The sequence below is a fragment of the Oncorhynchus gorbuscha genome, linkage group LG10 (assembly GCF_021184085.1).
Source record: "Oncorhynchus gorbuscha isolate QuinsamMale2020 ecotype Even-year linkage group LG10, OgorEven_v1.0, whole genome shotgun sequence".
Classification (NCBI taxonomy): Eukaryota; Metazoa; Chordata; class Actinopteri; order Salmoniformes; family Salmonidae; genus Oncorhynchus; species Oncorhynchus gorbuscha.
Genome location: NC_060182.1, coordinates 40,058,569 through 40,076,156, shown reverse-complemented (window position 1 = coordinate 40,076,156; position 17,588 = coordinate 40,058,569). Strand labels below are relative to the sequence as shown.

Genomic DNA, 17,588 nt, shown 5'->3' with positions numbered 1-17,588 from the left:
GCGGCGGATTGAATCGAGCCCCCTGTCAGGGACTCCAACTCGAGTCCAGGCTCAACGCTCTCTCTTAGCCATACCATATGCCTTCCACATTCTTTCTCTCATCGCAATGGGAATTCATTTGTTTGGACTCCCCCCCCCCCTCCAGAGATCTAAATAGAGAAGAAATCTGAAGCATTGCTCACTCGCGTTTACTTTCCGTTGCTGCCTTGCCAAGTCTTTTCTCTCTCCGTCAGGGGTGTAGTGGGGGTGTAGGGGACCCCATTCTGAGCAGACTTTAGTCTACAAGATGTAGACTCAAAATATGTTGGCTTTTGCAGCTCTTAGGAATGTGTATAGCTTTGTGTGTTCAGGTTTCAGTCTACCCCTTTCCTTGTCTCTCTCTCTCTCCTGCCTTTCTGTACCTCTATTAGGGCTATTATCCTTTTCCATGTATCATAACATAGGGCCAGGAGTTTTTCCAGAGCATGTGAACTCACCAGGAAAAACTATGGAGTACTGCCCAGAGTTTTTCCCTGTTCAGGTCATGTGGGGAGAAGTCCTGGCCCTACTTAGGGATGATCCGTGACTAGCAGATAAGGGTGTTATCCCTTGAAAATTCTGCCCTGCTAACCCCTCTCTGTGTCCCATGTCACCCAGGTGGGTCCGGGAGTTCCTCAACGATGAAAACAGAGGTCTGGATATCCTGGTGGAGTACCTCTCCTTTGCACAGTGTGCCGTCATGTGAGTACACACACCCTAAGCTTAGCACATCTATTCAGAAGAGACTAGAGGTAGTTCGCCACCCAACCAGATTGGTACCGGATCCCAGAAGTGTTCATCCCAACAGACAGGAGCTAAGGTCACACTGTCTGTGAAAAGGGGCAATAGCAAACTGGATGGATTACTTATGGCATTGTGTTCCTTTGAATGTGCCTGAATGTGCTTGTCTGCCTCATATGCTGCGGACTTGGCAGACTGAATGACTGGTTGGACTTGATTGGGAACTGCTGTTATATCGCCATGCTGGCACATTATGGACCGGGCCTGAATGGGAATGACTGAGCCTGTCAACACTGTGTTGCACTAAGCTTGACTGTGCAGCCTTTTACTGTGCAGTTCGTCTGTATAACATAACCTTTGACCTTTTACCGAGCTGCATTTCTAACCGAATCTACCTCGACCTCTTGTCTGTCCATCATCTGTATGTCTATCCATCTGTCTACCTGTCTGTCCATCCGTCCGTCGGCCTGTCTGTCTGCCCGTGGCCCAGGTTGAATTTTGAGGGTCTGGATAATGGGGAGGAGGGCTCCCTGGACAAGGCTACTTCCTGGAGTAGGTCTATAGAGGATCTACACCAGAGTGGCGCTCAGCCTTTCTGCAACACGCTGGTCCGCTCGGCACGCCAGTCTGTGCTCCGGTACGTATCGTCTGCTACTCCGTTGCTGCTGCTGTCGCTGCTGTAACTGTGCCTCGCTCATCTAACCCACTGGCCCTGACGTATGTTAGCATGTTAGCATGTCAGGTAGCAATCCAAACATATGTTAGCATGTCAGCCAGTTGTTTGCTATGATGATGATGATGATGATGCCATGATGTAGAGCGGTCTGGGTCTGGAGAGGATTGATGAAGAGACTCCTGACCTCACTGCAGGGGTTTGTGGGTTAAACGATCTGCAGGGACAGAGACGGAGACAGAGAGGTGGTTTCTGACCCCTGCACTGTGTGTTTCCTTCCATGTTTGATGGTCTTCCTCGTTCCAGATGTGTTCCACTGTCCTGACCTGTCTAACTCCAGGTGGGCCTCCTGCCCTGTGATTCTCCGTCTAGTGAGCTTTTCACACACAGAGAGAGAAAACACAGATGGAGAAAACACAGAGGGAGAAAACACAGAGGGAGAAAACACAGAGGGAGAAAACACAGAGGGAGAAAACACAGAGGGAGAAAACACAGAGAGAGAAAAAACACACAGAGAGAGGGAAAACACACAGAGAGAGAAAGAGAACACAGAGAGAGGGAAAACACACAGAGAGAGAGAAAACACACAGAGAGGGAGAAAACACAGAGAGAGAAAACACAGAGAGGGAGAAAACACAGAGAGAGAAAACACAGAGGGAGAAAACACAGAGAGTGAAAACACACAGAGAGAGAGAGAACATAGAGAGAGAAAGAGAACACAGAGAGAGAAAACACACAGAGAGAGAGAGAGAGAACAGAGAGAGAAAGAGAACACAGAGAGAGAAAACACAGAGAGAGAAAATAGAGTGTGATAGGAATAAGAAAGATATAAATGTACCACGAAACAAACATAAATCATTTTGAGATTAGAATAGTTTTAGTCAGGGCCTCCCGTGTGGCGCAAGGCACTGCATCACATTTCTAGCTGTGCCACTAGAGATTCTGGGTTAGAGTCCGGGCTCTGACGCAGCCGGCCGCGACCGGGAGACCCATGGGGCGGCACACAATTCGCACAGCGTCGTGCGGATTAGGCTGGTAGGGATATCCTTGTTCCATCGCGCACTAGCGACTCCTGCCAGCGCAGTGCATGCTGACATGGTCGCCAGGTGTATGGTGTTTCCTCTGACACATTGGTGCAGCTGGCTTCTGGGTTAAGTGGGCATTGTGCCTTGGTTGGGTTGTGTTTCGGAGGAGGCAAGGCTCTTGACCTTCGCTTCTCCTGAGTCCGTACTGGAGTTGCAGCGATGAGACAAGACTGTAACCACCAATTGGATACCACAAAATTGGCGAGAAAAAGGGGTATAAAAATGTAAAATAATTTATATATATATATATTTTTTTGTCAACGGACAACCCTATATACATGTCTGTTGGTTTACTACAGAAAGAAATGCTTGAGAAACTTATGACTCAGTTTTTAAAAAAAAGACAAAAAGTAAGACGAGCAGGAAACACAGACACATGAAAACATGAAAAAGAGACGAGAGATAAGAGGATGTGGAGGAGAGACTGTTCTGTAACTAGCAGACCTCAGTCTGGGGACAAACGGATGTCATGCAAGAAACCTACGGCTTCACCTCGTCCCAGAATGCATCATTCTGTAACCACATGGGCCTTCTCTGGTCTCTTTCCCTGCCTGATCTCTCTTTGACACACTTTAAGCTAGGCGCATGGAACACAAACCCTGCAGTCACATGAATGTCAGAAACTGTACAACATTTCTTGCTCTGATAAATCAAGATGTCACAAAAAAAGCACACAATATGAACACACAATGGCTCTGATTATTTAGATCGGCCAAGTGAAGTGGAATCAAAAGCTGTTAAGGATGAAGTGGACTCAAGTTGTTTTTGTTGTGGTTGTATGTCAACATTGAATAAAATATGTACAAATGGGGAGAAAAAGTATGTGACTCCTTTTGAAATGACCTGGATTTCTGCATCAATTGGTCATAAAATTGTATCTGATCTTCATCTAAGTCACAACAATAGACAAACACAGTTTGCTTGAACTAATAACAGACAAACAATTATCATTTTTGCATGTCTTTATTGAACATACTGTGTAAATATTCACAGGGCAGGTTGGAAAAATTATGTGAACCCTTGGATTTAATAACAGGTTGACCCTCCTTTGGCAGCAATAACTTCAACCAAACCTTTTCTGTAGTTGCGGATCAGACCTGCACAATGGTGAGGAGGAATTTTGGACCATTTCTCTTTACAAAACTGTTTCAGTTCCACAATATTCTTGGGATGTCTGGTGTGAACCGCTCTCGAGGTCATGCGACAGCATCTCAAATCGGGTTGAGGTCAGGCCTGACTGGGCCATTCCTGAAGGCATTCGGTTGTTGATTTACTTCTGTCTTTTGGGTTGTTGTCCTGTTGCATCACCCAACTTCTGTTGAGCTTCAATTGGCGGACATATAGCCTTACATTCTCCTGCAAAATGTCTTGATAAACTTGGGAATTCATTTTTCCGATGATAGCAAGCTGTCCAGGCCCTGAGGCAGCAAAACAGCTCCAAACCATGATGCTCCCTCCACCATACTTTACAGTTGGGATGAGGTTTTGATGTTGGTGTGCTGTGCCTTTCTCCACACATAGTGTTGTGTGTTCCTTTCTTCCAAACAACTCAACTTTAGTTTCATTTGTCCACAGAATATTTTGCCAGTAGCGCTGTGGAACATCCAGGTGCTCTTTTGCACAGTTCATGTTTTTTTTGGACAGCTGTGGCTTCTTCCGTGGTGTCCTCCCACGAACACCATTCTTGTTTAGCGTTTAACGTATCGTAGACTCGTCAACAGAGATGTTAGCATCTTCCAGAGATTTCTGTGTCTTTAGCTGACACTCTAGGATTCTTCTTAACCTCATTGAGCATTCTGCTCTGTGCTCCTTCAGTCATCTTTGCAGGACGGCCACTCTAGGGAGAGTAGCAACAGTGCTGACATTTCTCCATTTATAGACAATATTACCATGGACTGACTTTTAGAGATACTTTTTGAAACCCTTTCCAGCTTTATGCAAGGCAATAATTCTTAATATTAGGTCTTCTGAGATCTCTTTTGTTCGAGGCATGATTCACATCAGGCAATGCTTCTTGTGAATAGCAAACTCACATTTTGTGAGTGTTTTTTTAACGGGGCAAGGCAGCTCTAACCAAAATCTCCAAACTAAATCTCATTGATTCGACTCCAGGTTAGTTGATTAGCCTAGTCATTAGCCTAGGGGTTCACATACTTTTTCCAACCTACCGTGAATACATCATTTAAACATTCAATATAGACAAGAAAAATACAATCATTTGTGTGTTATTAGTTTAAGCAGACTGTGTTTGTCTATTGCTGTGACTTAGATGAAGATCGGATCTGATTTGTAGGTTAAATTTATGCAGTAATCCAGGTAATTCCAAAGGGTTCACATACTTTTTCTTGCCACTGTAGTTGTTGACCTTTGCCCTCTGTTGCAGCTATGGCACAGCACCTAACAGCAAAACCATCAAGAACTCTAGACTCGTGAGCCAGAAGGACGACGTGCACGTTTGCATCATGTGCTTGCGAGCCATAATGAACTACCAGGTACTGACTGGGGATATCCACTATCAAAGCCCCTCATGTTACCAACGATACACAAGAGCAACCAAAAACACCTATTATTCTCTCTAGTGGCATTAGGGCAGAAACGGTAAAGCATAAATGCAGCCAAATATTTTGTTTTAAAGATGTCAAGAGTCTCTGTTGCAGATGTTTCCTGTATAAGCCACAGTAAAAGTGAATCTAGGCAGTGTGCTTGAATCTATGCACTGGCAGCATTCAAACCTCTTTTGCTTCTCTTTAACCACATCCTGTTCTACCATTACCTTCTCTCTCCAGTATGGCTTCAACCTGGTAATGTCCCACGCACACGCAGTCAACGAAATTGCCCTAAGTCTGAACAATAAGAACTCAAGGTAAGCTAATCTCAGGCTCTATTTAGAAGCTGTTACTACACACTTCCAGTAAGTCTAGGTTGATTTTGATTCGAGGTGCAGGGTACAACAGTGTGCAGGTATCTATCATCAGTTCAAGTTCAGGCCCTGCCCCTGCCTCCGCCACCTCTGCAGCTTGAGAGAATTAAGGGTGGGTCAGGGTGTGGGTCAGACAATAGGGGAACATTTGATCAGCCTGTTCATATGATACACTCCTCATTCTCTAAGGGGGCTCCCATCGGCTTCTCTCTGATGTTGGGAATGAGAACCATACATCAGAGCCTGGTAAAGGCATGGTTTACCATATATCCCAAATGACACCCTACTCCCTATTTAGTGCACTCATTTTGAGTAGGTCCCCGGTCAAAAGTAGTGCACTACGAAGGGAATAGGGAGCCATGGCATAGGGACTAGGCTGCCATTTTGGATGAAGGCCTGTTATAGATGCAGTGTGTTAGAGGAATGTTTGGGATTACAGTGTTAAAGCGTGGGAGCTGATCACTTCATAATGACCTCCTTTCAGTTGAAGCGTTGACAAGCCCCTCACTCCGGCTCCTCTGTGGGTGTTAAACCTCAAAGTATAGAATAATGGATTTCAGCTGTGCTATGCATTTATTTAGTGCTTTAGGTCATCTAATTGCTGACTACATTTTGCACCGGTGAAAATAATACGGCTAATATTTAACGAAGTATATTATCAAATGCCGTTATAACAACGTCATAGCGAGTTGGATTTGAACCACGTACAGGTCGAGCCATGGATTACCAGAGTCGTAATGCAATGTTATATAGACGTTGTGTCCATGAACACCCATATTCTGTCTTGACAGGACAAAAGCCCTGGTGCTGGAGCTGCTGGCTGCGGTGTGTCTGGTGAGAGGAGGCCATGAGATCATACTCTCTGCATTCGACAACTTCAAAGAGGTGACGTATTACTTTAGTATAACCTCAGTATTAGCATACTGTAGGCAGAATTCACCGTTTTGCTTTCTTCCAAATACTTGGAACGCTTGCGTGGGCACGATAAAACCAACATAATAATCCCAAAAGTGCAAGCCCTGCCCATCTGGCTCTTCGGGCAGGCTCAATGAAATGCTCAAAGTATCTGAAAGAAAATGAATACTATTTGAACCCTGGTAGGCCTGTTAGGCAAAGCCCAGAACCATGCTATGTCTGGGGCTATTCATCTGATTAAGCCACCAGATGTGAGGCAACCGTGATAAGGATCAATTTCCCAGTGGGAGTGAGTGGATCACAAAGGTTTGCTTAGCCTCTCAGTTTCTAGCCTGTAGAGTCAGTCGTCTTAACGCCGGAATCAGCCGATTGCTCTGCGCAATCTGCAGAGCACCACATAACCCCATAGAGCAGTACTCCTATCAGCCACCCAGTCACAACAATGTGTGAACCAACCAACAACTTTGTGGCGAGATTTCAAAATGCAATCATAGTGACAGCTGAGTGTTTACTGCAACGTTATAGCTAAGATGTTCCGCCACCAGTTGTGGATTGTCTCTCAAATGGCATCCTATTCCATATATAGTGCACTACTTTTGACCAGGACCGCCTCTGGTCACTATATAGGGAATAGGATGCCATTTGAGACGCAGCTCTGGTTTATAGCCATATTTGTGCAGCAATTAAGTATAAATCACAAAACAACAACTCTAGGCTAAAGAATGCTGATATGGAATGAGGGGTTGGATTTTGTTCTGTATTTAAATCAGATGTTTTTAAGTTGGGAAATCAGTTTGTTTTCTTTGTCTCCAGTGTGTGTGTGTGTGTGTGTGTGTGTGTGTGTGTGTGTGTGTGTGTGTGTGTGTGTGTGTGTGTGTGTGTGTGTGTGTGTGTGTGTGTGTGTGTGTGTGTGGGAGTCTGGCGAGATCTCTATCCCATTGCCTTATTTTTACTCTGTTCCCTTCCCAAGAATTCCAATAATTAGGAGGGCTTTTCATTGCAGATGGAGTGTGTTGACCTCTGCTTACACCCATAGCCTGGGCATGGGTCACGATCAGTGGAGGCTCCTCAGAGGAGGAAGCGGAGGACCGTCCTCCTCAGTGAATTTCATAAAAATACAAATATTGAAACATTAAAAAGTGATCCGTTTTAGATAAAACTATACTGAATATATTCACGTCAACATATAAATGATTAAAACACACTGTTTTGCAATGAAGGTCTACAGTAGCCTCAACAGTACTCTGTAGGGTAGCACCATGGTGTAGCCGGAGGACAGCTAGCTTCCGTCCTCCTCTGCGTACACTGAAGTCAATACGAAACCTAGGAGTCTCATAGTTCTCACCCCCTTCCATAGACTTACACAGTAATTATCACAACTTCCAGAGGACGTCCTCCAACCTATCAGAGCTCTTGCAGTATGAACTGACTTTGTCCACACAATCAAAGCATCAGAGAATGAATGTAGTACTGAAATCATAAGCTACAGCCAGCTAGCACTGCAGTGTATGAAACGTGGTGAGTAGTTTGAGTCAAAGAGAGAGAAAGACAATAATTTAACAGTTGAGCAAATTAATTTCTTTAAAAATTAAGGAGAAGATGGAGAGAGAGAGCGAGAGAGAAATGTATGAGGTGAGGGGGGCAAACTGATTGGTTGTATTTTTTGAAACTCTCTTTTTGCTAGTAAATGCAGCTAGCTAGTTTAGCCTACTCAAACACCCAGCTCAAACAGAGGGATGCTATGTTAGCTAGCTGGCTATGACTATCCAACACTGGAACTCTTCGAAGTCAAGATGTTCTTAATTTATTGTCACCGGGGCCAGCCTCTGTAACTGCTAAACTTCTTTCAGTCTGTACACTGTACTGCATGATTGTAGCAGGTTTACTAACACGTTAGTTCTAGTAGTTTAAGTTGACTATGACGTTACAACAAAGTAGGCCGTAGCAGTTAGCGGTCATGATATGAAGGTTTGGCTTGGAAAGTTTTTTTTCGCCTGGTCACAGACAGCTGATTTGTTGTGCACTGAAGTCCACAAGTGAAGGGTAAAGGTGAGAGGAAGAGAGTGCGTAGATAGCGGCGAGAAGGAATTATATATACAACAAGCTAAATTATGTTTTATGTGGCTGCTATGAAAGTGAAATGTTTGCGTGTGATCAGGGGTGCATTCATTCCGCCGGTTCTGTTGAAAAACGCTTCTTAAACCGAAGCAAACGGAACGAAACGGAGATAAACATACCTGAATATGTCGAATAGAAACTCTCGTTTGCAACTGTTGGACTAACGATTACACCCTAGATCGGCTAGATGCAGGCCAGAATGTGCAAGGCGGTATTGAATGTGTCACCGTCTCTCATTTCTCTCGGCGTGCACCTACGTTGTAAACTTTCAGTCGTAGGCTAAGTTGTAGCAACCTCATGATGGGTACAGGGAAAACGTGAGTATCATGTAATAATAATAATATATGCCATTTAGCAGACGCTTTTATCCAAAGCGACTTACAGTCATGTGTGCATACATTCTACGTATGGGTGGTCCCGGGGATCGAACCCACTATCCTGGCGTTACAAACGCCATGCTCTACCAACTGAGCTACAGAAGGACCACAATGTAGTAGCCTAAGCCTATCTCTGTTACATTGAACTGGGTGAATGGAATATGAATGTCATCCAATACGCTGTAATAGAAATAACACCATGCTCATCTTAAACGGCACCGACCGCCACTGGTCACTAAGCTCACATGAAACTATGTTATACGGCACAGCAACATCAAAGCATTTCGGAAACTGAGGAGATTCAAAGGTGAACAGAACTGAAACACATCCTCCTCTTTTGGATTTGAAGAGGACTTAATTAAGACTGCAAACCCCTCTGAAAATATGCTCCCGTCTGTATTGACATTATGTTTCCATTCCTTTTCAGGTGTGCAAGGAGAAGCATCGCTTTGAGAAGCTGATGGAGTATTTCCACGTGGAGGATGGGAACATCGACTTCATGGTGGCCTGCATGCAGTTCATCAACATCATGGTCCACTCAGTAGAAGACATGAACTTCAGGGTTCACCTGCAGTACGAGTTCACTAAGCTGGGCCTAGATGACTACCTGGAGGTAAGGAGGACGCTATGAGTACAATGTAATAACCAGGTATTCATTTGACCTGTCGCAAACATCTCCTTCAGCATTCCTTGAATGAAGTCTCCAAGGAGCCATACATGCTGCGTCTCATGCCTTTTGAGGCAGCATTTGAAGGCAGGAAGTTAAAAATCGCCATTTTACGTCATGTCCCCTTTTCCGAGATGCCTTAAAACGTTGCCTTCTACGGTACCTTCATAAATGTGAACCTGAACCTCCCCTTCTCTCCCTACAGAAATCCAAGTACACAGAGAGTGACAAGCTGTCGGTCCAGATTCAGGCCTACCTGGACAATGTGTTTGATGTGGGCGGCCTGCTGGAGGACGCGGAGACCAAGAACGTGGCTCTGGAGAAGGTGGAGGAGCTGGAGGAACACTTGTCCCACGTAAGAACCCCAAGACTGACCAGACCCACCCGCTAAGCCACTGTGCAGGAGTGGAATGTTTTCAAATGGGTTATAGGTCAAATACACACACGACGATGAGTCCTTTAGTTGTTATTCACACAGAATTTTTATAGCACATTTGTCCTTCTCCGTACTGATGAATGTACATGAAAAGAGTTCTACGAAGTACCGTAGTCAGGTACGCCATTATCCGGTCAGGATTGGGTATCCCCTGCTATTTCAGTCGGGCAGTAATGTGAAGTACGCCATCCCCCCCATGTTCTTCCAATGACCCCTTTCTAACACAGAAAGGTCAGGAGGCGCACGTGCCGTCATCTGGAGAATTTCAAAACAAACCCGGCTTTCAGGGGCCAGGAATTACGGGGGAGGAGGAGAGCGAGCATTCCCAGAGAATTCCTTTTACTACTTGTACAACATGTTATCCAATTTCAAAAGTGAAAGCTAACTAGGCTATGTCAGCCTCACTTGAACCTGCTGTGTCATGCTGCAAAGCGTATCACATTTCTTACTGACGCTGCAGCGAATATAGTACACGAGAGAGAGAGAGAGCAAAAGTGGAACTGGGCGAGATGCCCGAGGTGGACTTTACTGAATCAACGCTTTAATTCACCTCCTCTCCCCGCTATCCCTTTCTCCATCCCTGTTGTTCCATCTCCCCACTCACTCTGCTTCACTCTCCATGCCTGCTGCCTTCTCTTTCTTTCCTCGCCCTCTTCATCCTCTCCACCCTGCACTAGGTGACGGAGAAGCTGCTGGAGGTGGAGAATGAGACCATCACGAAAGTGGCAGACCTGGAGAAGCAGCTCCTGCAGAAGGACAAGGATCTCCACGTCATACGGGTATGACGAGCTGGGGTTCACAATTATGATACGGAATCAAATTGCCATTCCCATTTCTCATATACACCATCAAATGCACCCTTGATGATTCAGCACAGCCGTAGCTGTGTCTTCGCGTCTTAATGTTGTATTTAATATGTTGTTTTGCAGCAGTGTTTCACGACGCCTGGTTGAGTATACGTACGGCCGTGGCAGACTAACATCAACATTTGATTAACTGTGCTCGAGCGAGAATGCTATTATAGAAAATTGATCGGCAGGATATGGCATGATTATGATCCTGTATGGTTTTTCGGAGTCACCATAGAGCCGTTTCTCTCTCTGTCTCCCCCTGGTGGTCTGACCCAACAGGAGACGTACGAGTCGACCAACACCCAGGTCCACACCCTGAGGAGGATGATCAAGGAGAAGGACGCTGCCTTCCAGAGGAGCTTCAACATCGAGAAGCGCCTGCTGGAGATGGAACAGCAGGGGACCATCCGCCTCCGCAAACAGCCGGACGGGGACATCGACATCGAGCCCCTGGGAGGGGGCGGTGGTGGAGGAGGAGGGAGTAGAGGTCCGGGGGTGCCTCTGGGTGACTTTGGGCAGAACGGAGGATTCTCAGTGGGGCCTGGAGGAGTAACAGGGCCAGGAGGACCAGGAGGACCAGGGACTAGTCTACCATCGGCCAGTGAAGCACCACCTCCCCCGCCTCCCCCTCCTCCGCCTCCTCCTCCTCTGCCCTCTGCTTTAGGTACAGTACCATGATCAGTTATACTATTTCACTTCATTGTGCCGACTAGAACTATAACATGTTGGCTTTGTTTTCACATTGTCCTTCATAGCAGGGGTTCCCACCCTTTTCCATTCCAAATTCCAAAGCCCACTGAATAGGTTGAAAATCAATACTTTACAGCACAAACTATGGTGGGTGTGTAACCAGGCCAGTACAGCTCGGCTCTGTAGTGTGAAAAGGGTACTATGTGTGGTGTACATGTATGTAAGAGAGAGGAAGTCACTAGAGTCCAAAGGGACACGGGGGAGATAGAGATAGGTCTATGAGGGCAGATCTATTTTAGAGTTGCCCTCGTTGCCCTTTTGTGCCCAGCCAGGTGATTGGTCAGAGTAGGGCCCGGGCCCCGTCCGTCCAGACAGGAAAGGGAAATGCTAGGGTGTTTCCTCCCTCACTGTGAATCAAGGTGCTGACAGGCTGTGCGCGCACACACGCACACACACACACACACACACACACACACACACACACACACACACACACACACACACACACACACACACACACACACACACACACACACACACACACACACACACACACACACACACACACACACGGAAACAGCTGGATGGACGCACAACACTAGTGTATGCAATCATAAACAAATATTACTATTCGTCGTATTGATTTGGTACAGCATGCCTTAACTAGCCTCTCACAGATGTCCATACGCTTGGGATTTGATTACGGCTCATGAGAATAGAGCTGCCCAGACTTCGGTGTTAGTGGTCGATGCTGACTTGAGTGTCTTGTGTTCTATTCCACAGGAGCGAATGCTCCACCCCCACCTCCTATGGCCCCGCCTTTACCAGGAACTGCACCCAACTTCATCCTCAATATGGGCCTATCAGGTAAGAACAAACACCAGCCTCCAAATACAATGCATTGCACATCTGCTATGGTGCCACTACGGTTCATCTGAACTTAAAAGGAAGTTAGGGTGGAGTATAGAATGTGTCGAGAAGATACAAGTCTGATTGTGTGATGGAAATGTGCATGATTGTCTATATAATGGCTGTCCTGGTGTTCTATGTAATAATGTCGGTCTGCAGCTATCAGGATCAAGAAGCCCATCAAGACCAAGTTCCGCCTGCCTATTTTCAACTGGACCGCGCTGAAACCCAACCAGATCAACGGCACGGTCTTCAGCGAGATAGATGATGAACGAGTACTAGAGGTGAGTCTACCAGTCCAGGGGAAACCTCCCTTTCGGGGTCCTTCATCTGACAGTTTCTCTCTTCATTTTGGGCCCAAGTTGTTCCATGTCATGTGGTCAGGAAAAGAGGCCCTCAAGGCCCTCCTCCTAACTCATTGTATACGGATAGTTAAGCCAGCCCTGTTTTATTGCAATCAAAACCAAACAAAACTCCCAATTAAAACAGGTATTTTTCATAGAAGATGTACATGTTTTGAGGTATCACGTTTGACTGTGTGTGTGGTGTCTGTCTATAGGAGCTGGATGTGGAGAAGTTTGAGGAGCTTTTTAAGACCAAGGCCCAGGGTCCTTTGGTGGACCTGAGTGGCCCCAAGACCAAAGTGTCTCAGAAGGCTGCCAACAAGGTCAGCCTGCTGGACGCAAACCGCTCCAAGAACCTGGCCATCACCCTGAGGAAGGCCAACAAGAGCACCGAGGAGATCTGCAAAGCCATACAGAGGTACGTACTGTAACCTATACCTCGCTTTCCACAAATCAAAATGTATTTTTACGTCAACAATTCAGTTGTCACAAAGTGCATTACAGTGTCCCAGCCTGGGCTTTCAAAGAGCAAGCAGTGTCCTGGGAAAAACTCCCTAGAAGGAAGTAACCTAGAGAGGAACCAGACTCCGAGGGGCCCAACCATGTGGTTCTATGCTGCATCGTTTCCAGTTCTAGCGCTGAGGTTTCTAACCTGTCTTCCCCCTTCTGATGCTTTATGCAAGGTCTCCCTACTCAGGTTTGACCTGAAGGCCCTGCCGGTGGACTTCGTGGAGTGTCTGATGTTTCTCACCTTTTCAGTGTTGCAACCTCTACTATCTGTTTCTCCTTATAGCTTTGACCTGAAGGCCCTGCAGGTGGACTTGGTGGAGTTTCTGATGTTTCTAACCTTTTCAGTGTTGCAACCTCTACTATCTGTTTCTCCTTATAGCTTCGACCTGAAGGCCCTGCCGGTGGACTTCGTGGAGTGTCTGATGCGGTTTCTTCCCACGGAGGCCGAGGGGAAGACGATGCGTCAGTACGAGCGGGAGCGGCGGCCGCTGGACGCGCTGACGGACGAGGACCGATTCATGCTCTTCTTCTCCAAGATCGAACGGCTCACCCAGAGGATGAATATCATTACGTTCGTCGGGAACTTCTCGGACAACGTCGGCATGCTAACCCCGCAGCTCAACGCCATCATCGCAGCGTCCGCGTCCGTCAAGTCTTCACCCAAGTTAAAACGCATGCTAGAGGTAAGGCTTCTCGCTCTTGGATTCCACCACCGGGGATTAAAGTAGTTTGACTTTGGATGACAAGCGTTGTTTCAGTTTTAGCAACCAGTGGTGAGTTTCCCCAAGAGTTTCTTAGCACTAAAATCATCTATGTCAGTTTTAGGCAATGGATCTTAGTGCAACAACTATTTTGGAAAACTTTTTTTTTTTTTTTGCATGACCCTGGCCACAGTTTTATGGCGCTAAGATTGTAATTCTTCTTTTATATGCTCATAGATCATCTTAGCCCTGGGAAACTACATGAACAGCAGCAAGAGAGGCTCTGTGTATGGCTTCAAGCTACAAAGTCTTGATCTGGTGAGTACTGTACGAAACAAAGAAGAACATTCTAGTGACTGTATCGTCATATTAGTTACAAGGGGCTAGACTTTTTTCAAGATGTACTCCTCCAGATTGAGAAGGGCCTTGGTTGATATGTATTCTGGTCATGCATTCCGTTTATCTCCATATTAGTTATACAAGGCTACAATTATACACTTGTTTCAAGAGTGATAAAAGAGGCTTGGCTATAATGCATTCCTCTCCTCCCACAGCTGCTGGACACCAAGTCTACAGACAGGAAGATGACTCTGCTCCACTACATAGCTGTGGTTGTCAAGGAGAAGTATCCAGAGCTGGCTAACTTCTTCAACGAACTACACTTTGTGGACAAAGCTGCTGCAGGTGAGTACTCAGCTATAGACCTCACGAGACAGGACTGGGACTCCTCTTCTGACTGTATGAAGAAGACAGTTCATGTGAAGCACAGTAGAAATGAGGAGGCTTGATATTCGTGTGCCTGCGTGCGTATCTCTCTCTCTCTCTAGTGTCTCTGGAGAATGTGCTGCTGGACGTGCGGGAGCTGGGTAAAGGGATGGATCTGATCAGGAGAGAGTGTAGTCTCCATGACCACTCTGTTCTCAAGGGCTTCCTCCAGACTAGCGACACTCAGCTTGACAAACTGCAGAAGGACGCCAAGACTGCGGAGGTAAACTTAACACATCCTATCAAAACTGCAGACACAATGGTTCAATACTGGTGTGAGGATGAGGTAGTTGGATGGTGTAAGGGTTTTCCTGTGGTGAAGGAGAAGCGGACCAAAATGCAGCGTGGTGGTTATTCATGTTCTTTAATAAAGGAACTAGACATGAAATAACTAACAAAACAATAAATGTGCGAAAACCTAAACAGTCCTATCTAGTGCAAACACAGAGACAGGAACAATCACCCACAAACACACAGTGAAACCCAGGCTACCTAAGTATGATTCTCAATCAGAGACAACTAATGACACCTGCCTCTGATTGAGAACCATACCAGGCCGAAACATAGAAATACCCAAAACCTAGAAAAACAAACATAGACTGGCCACCCAACTCACACCCTGACCATACTAAATAAATACAAAACAAAGGAAATAAAGGTCAGAACGTGACAACTGGTCTGTAAACTTCTAAACTTCTTCCACTACCATAAAACCGCTAAAGCAAGCGCAGCATTTTTCTTCAGGGAAAATAGCTTTGCAAAAACTACAAACAGGTCAAAACCCAACATAACACAACTTAGTGTAACTGCGCAAACACCTCTCCCTAGAAGCAGCACAACAAAAGCCAAAAAGCCCAAGATACAACAATGTAGGACAACACTTGACCTCAAAAACCAAAAGGCTTTGTAAAGGTTGTCGATGTTGACAAATGTTGTGTTCCTGCCTTTTACACTTCTGTCTCCCCCGGTCATTTTCTAGGAAGCCTTCAACAATGTGGTGAACTATTTTGGGGAGAGCTCCAAGACGACTCCTCCGTCCGTGTTCTTCCCTGTGTTTGTGCGATTCATCAGAGCTTACAAGGTAAGGGAGGACCAAGCAGCACAGTTCTAACACGTACATGTATATAATATGCCACATAGCAAACGTCGTTACAGTAAAGCGAGTGCATATATTTGTTATGCATATGGGATCCCAGTAGGGGATCACACTCTTACCAACTAAGCCACACAGGATTGTGTTTAGGTGGAGATTGCCCTCTGTCCTATGGGAGTTAGCCTAACCTTTGGTTAGTCTGGGTCTGGGTGTTGCCCTGCTGCCTCTAAGAGCAGAGCAGAGCCGTCTGTGTGCCACAAGGACAGGGTGTGGACTGGAGTCACAGGTCTAATAACAGGATGGGCCAGCTGGGTCTGCCTTCAGAGCTGCAGCTGTGGTGTTTAGACTAGGTCCAGTCTCCCGCTTCCTTCCCCCCTGCTTTCCCCTTTCTCCCCCTGCCTCCCCACTCTAACCCCCAGACCGAGGGCCCCACCCTGCCTCTGCTTCCCCCTGCCTCCACCCTCCCTGCCCCCCCGGAAGGACAGACGGCCCTGCCTCCGCCTGCTGGACAGCCCTGCCACACAGACACCTTCCGGAGATTGTTCTCTACAAGAATGTATGGATCTGCGCGCTTGCATGCGTATCTGTGTGTGTGTGAGAGAGAAACAGAGAGGGGATCAGAGAGAGAGAGGGAGACACACATAACAATTTATGTTGCTGACTGTTTAGCTACATGAAAGTGTGTTGTCTCTGTTTACTCAACACCCAAAACCATTTCTTCTATTGTAAACTAGATATATTTCCGTGTCTTGATTTGTATCGAACTGAAGACTAATTTCTCTGAGTGGCGTCCATTTTGTGTTCTCCTCCCTACAGGATGCGGTGGTGGACAATGAGCAGAGGAAAAAGCAGGAGGAAGCCATGAGAGAGAAATTACTGGCTCAGGAGGCCAAGCAACACGACCCCAAGGTACAGTACTAGAAGTCTCCCGAGCCCTGACTGACAGACAAGGCCCAAAAAAACAGGAAGATTATAATAGTCACTGGACTCAACCAACAGTAGTAAATTTGTGCTTATTGTACAACGACTCTAGAGAGTCTAGATGTAGAATGGATAATTTTTCGATCAACAGAGCCTTTATATTTCCTCAATATATTTCTCACACTTCCAATAAGGAGTTCATGCATTTTGTACGATTGAAATGATCCGTGGGCAGCTCAAGCTATTTTGGGGGACCTCGGCAGGATTTGATCCTTCCTCCTCTCTCCCTCCAAGGTCCAGGTAGTGAAGAAGAGGCAGCAGCAACAAGAGCTGATCTCGGAGCTGCGTAAACGCCAGGCTAAGGACCACCGGCCCGTCTACGAGGGGAAGGACGGCACCATCGAGGATATCATCACAGGTGGGCTCGACATGCAGCCACGCAGGCAGCCACGCAGCCCCCAGCCGGGCCCCAGGTCTCCTGGTCCAAACCCCAGTCCTAGGGGCAGAGGCCGGGGCCAGGCTAAGATCACTGTGGTCCTCAACTGCTCGGCTGGAGGAGCACTCTGTTACGTGGTTCAGACACCACTGCTCGAGGCTATCCAGCAGCTAGACAGCAGCAGATTCCAGTTCTGAACGTCCCAGTAGTTGTGTTTTTTTGTGGCCTGCTAGTTGTCTAGATGAGTACGGTCTCGTTATTACAGAGTAGAGTAGGCCTGTAGTCAAGCCATTGGCTGTTATGCACGTCCCAGTAGGTAAAATAAAAGCCACCGTGTCCCGATACCCTGTTTCGTGGGAGGTGCAAACTCGGGACAGTTTCTAACTTCACTCTCATTAATCAGCGTCGACAGTGAAAT

The 17,588-nt window shown here is 46.5% G+C and overlaps 1 protein-coding gene across 5 annotated transcripts in view; it reads left to right on the top strand.

The window, feature by feature from the left end:
- The window catches only part of LOC124046084 (formin-like protein 3), a 59,226-nt gene that overhangs the window by 35,503 nt on the left and 6,135 nt on the right, over positions 1–17,588 (top strand). For 4 of the 5 annotated variants that reach the window (XM_046366075.1, XM_046366077.1, XM_046366073.1 and 1 more), the window contains exons 4-22: positions 637–720; positions 1,250–1,396; positions 4,901–5,009; positions 5,304–5,380; positions 6,229–6,322; positions 9,275–9,460; positions 9,720–9,869; positions 10,628–10,729; positions 11,081–11,465; positions 12,275–12,358; positions 12,560–12,684; positions 12,960–13,162; positions 13,634–13,937; positions 14,193–14,273; positions 14,510–14,639; positions 14,783–14,943; positions 15,700–15,801; positions 16,630–16,722; positions 17,029–17,152. In XM_046366075.1, coding sequence (XP_046222031.1) covers positions 637–720; positions 1,250–1,396; positions 4,901–5,009; positions 5,304–5,380; positions 6,229–6,322; positions 9,275–9,460; positions 9,720–9,869; positions 10,628–10,729; positions 11,081–11,465; positions 12,275–12,358; positions 12,560–12,684; positions 12,960–13,162; positions 13,634–13,937; positions 14,193–14,273; positions 14,510–14,639; positions 14,783–14,943; positions 15,700–15,801; positions 16,630–16,722; positions 17,029–17,152 — 2,741 coding nt within the window. The remainder of the gene's footprint in view (positions 1–636; positions 721–1,249; positions 1,397–4,900; positions 5,010–5,303; positions 5,381–6,228; positions 6,323–9,274; positions 9,461–9,719; positions 9,870–10,627; positions 10,730–11,080; positions 11,466–12,274; positions 12,359–12,559; positions 12,685–12,959; positions 13,163–13,633; positions 13,938–14,192; positions 14,274–14,509; positions 14,640–14,782; positions 14,944–15,699; positions 15,802–16,629; positions 16,723–17,028; positions 17,153–17,588) is intronic. The other variant, XM_046366078.1, reaches the window with a different exon arrangement.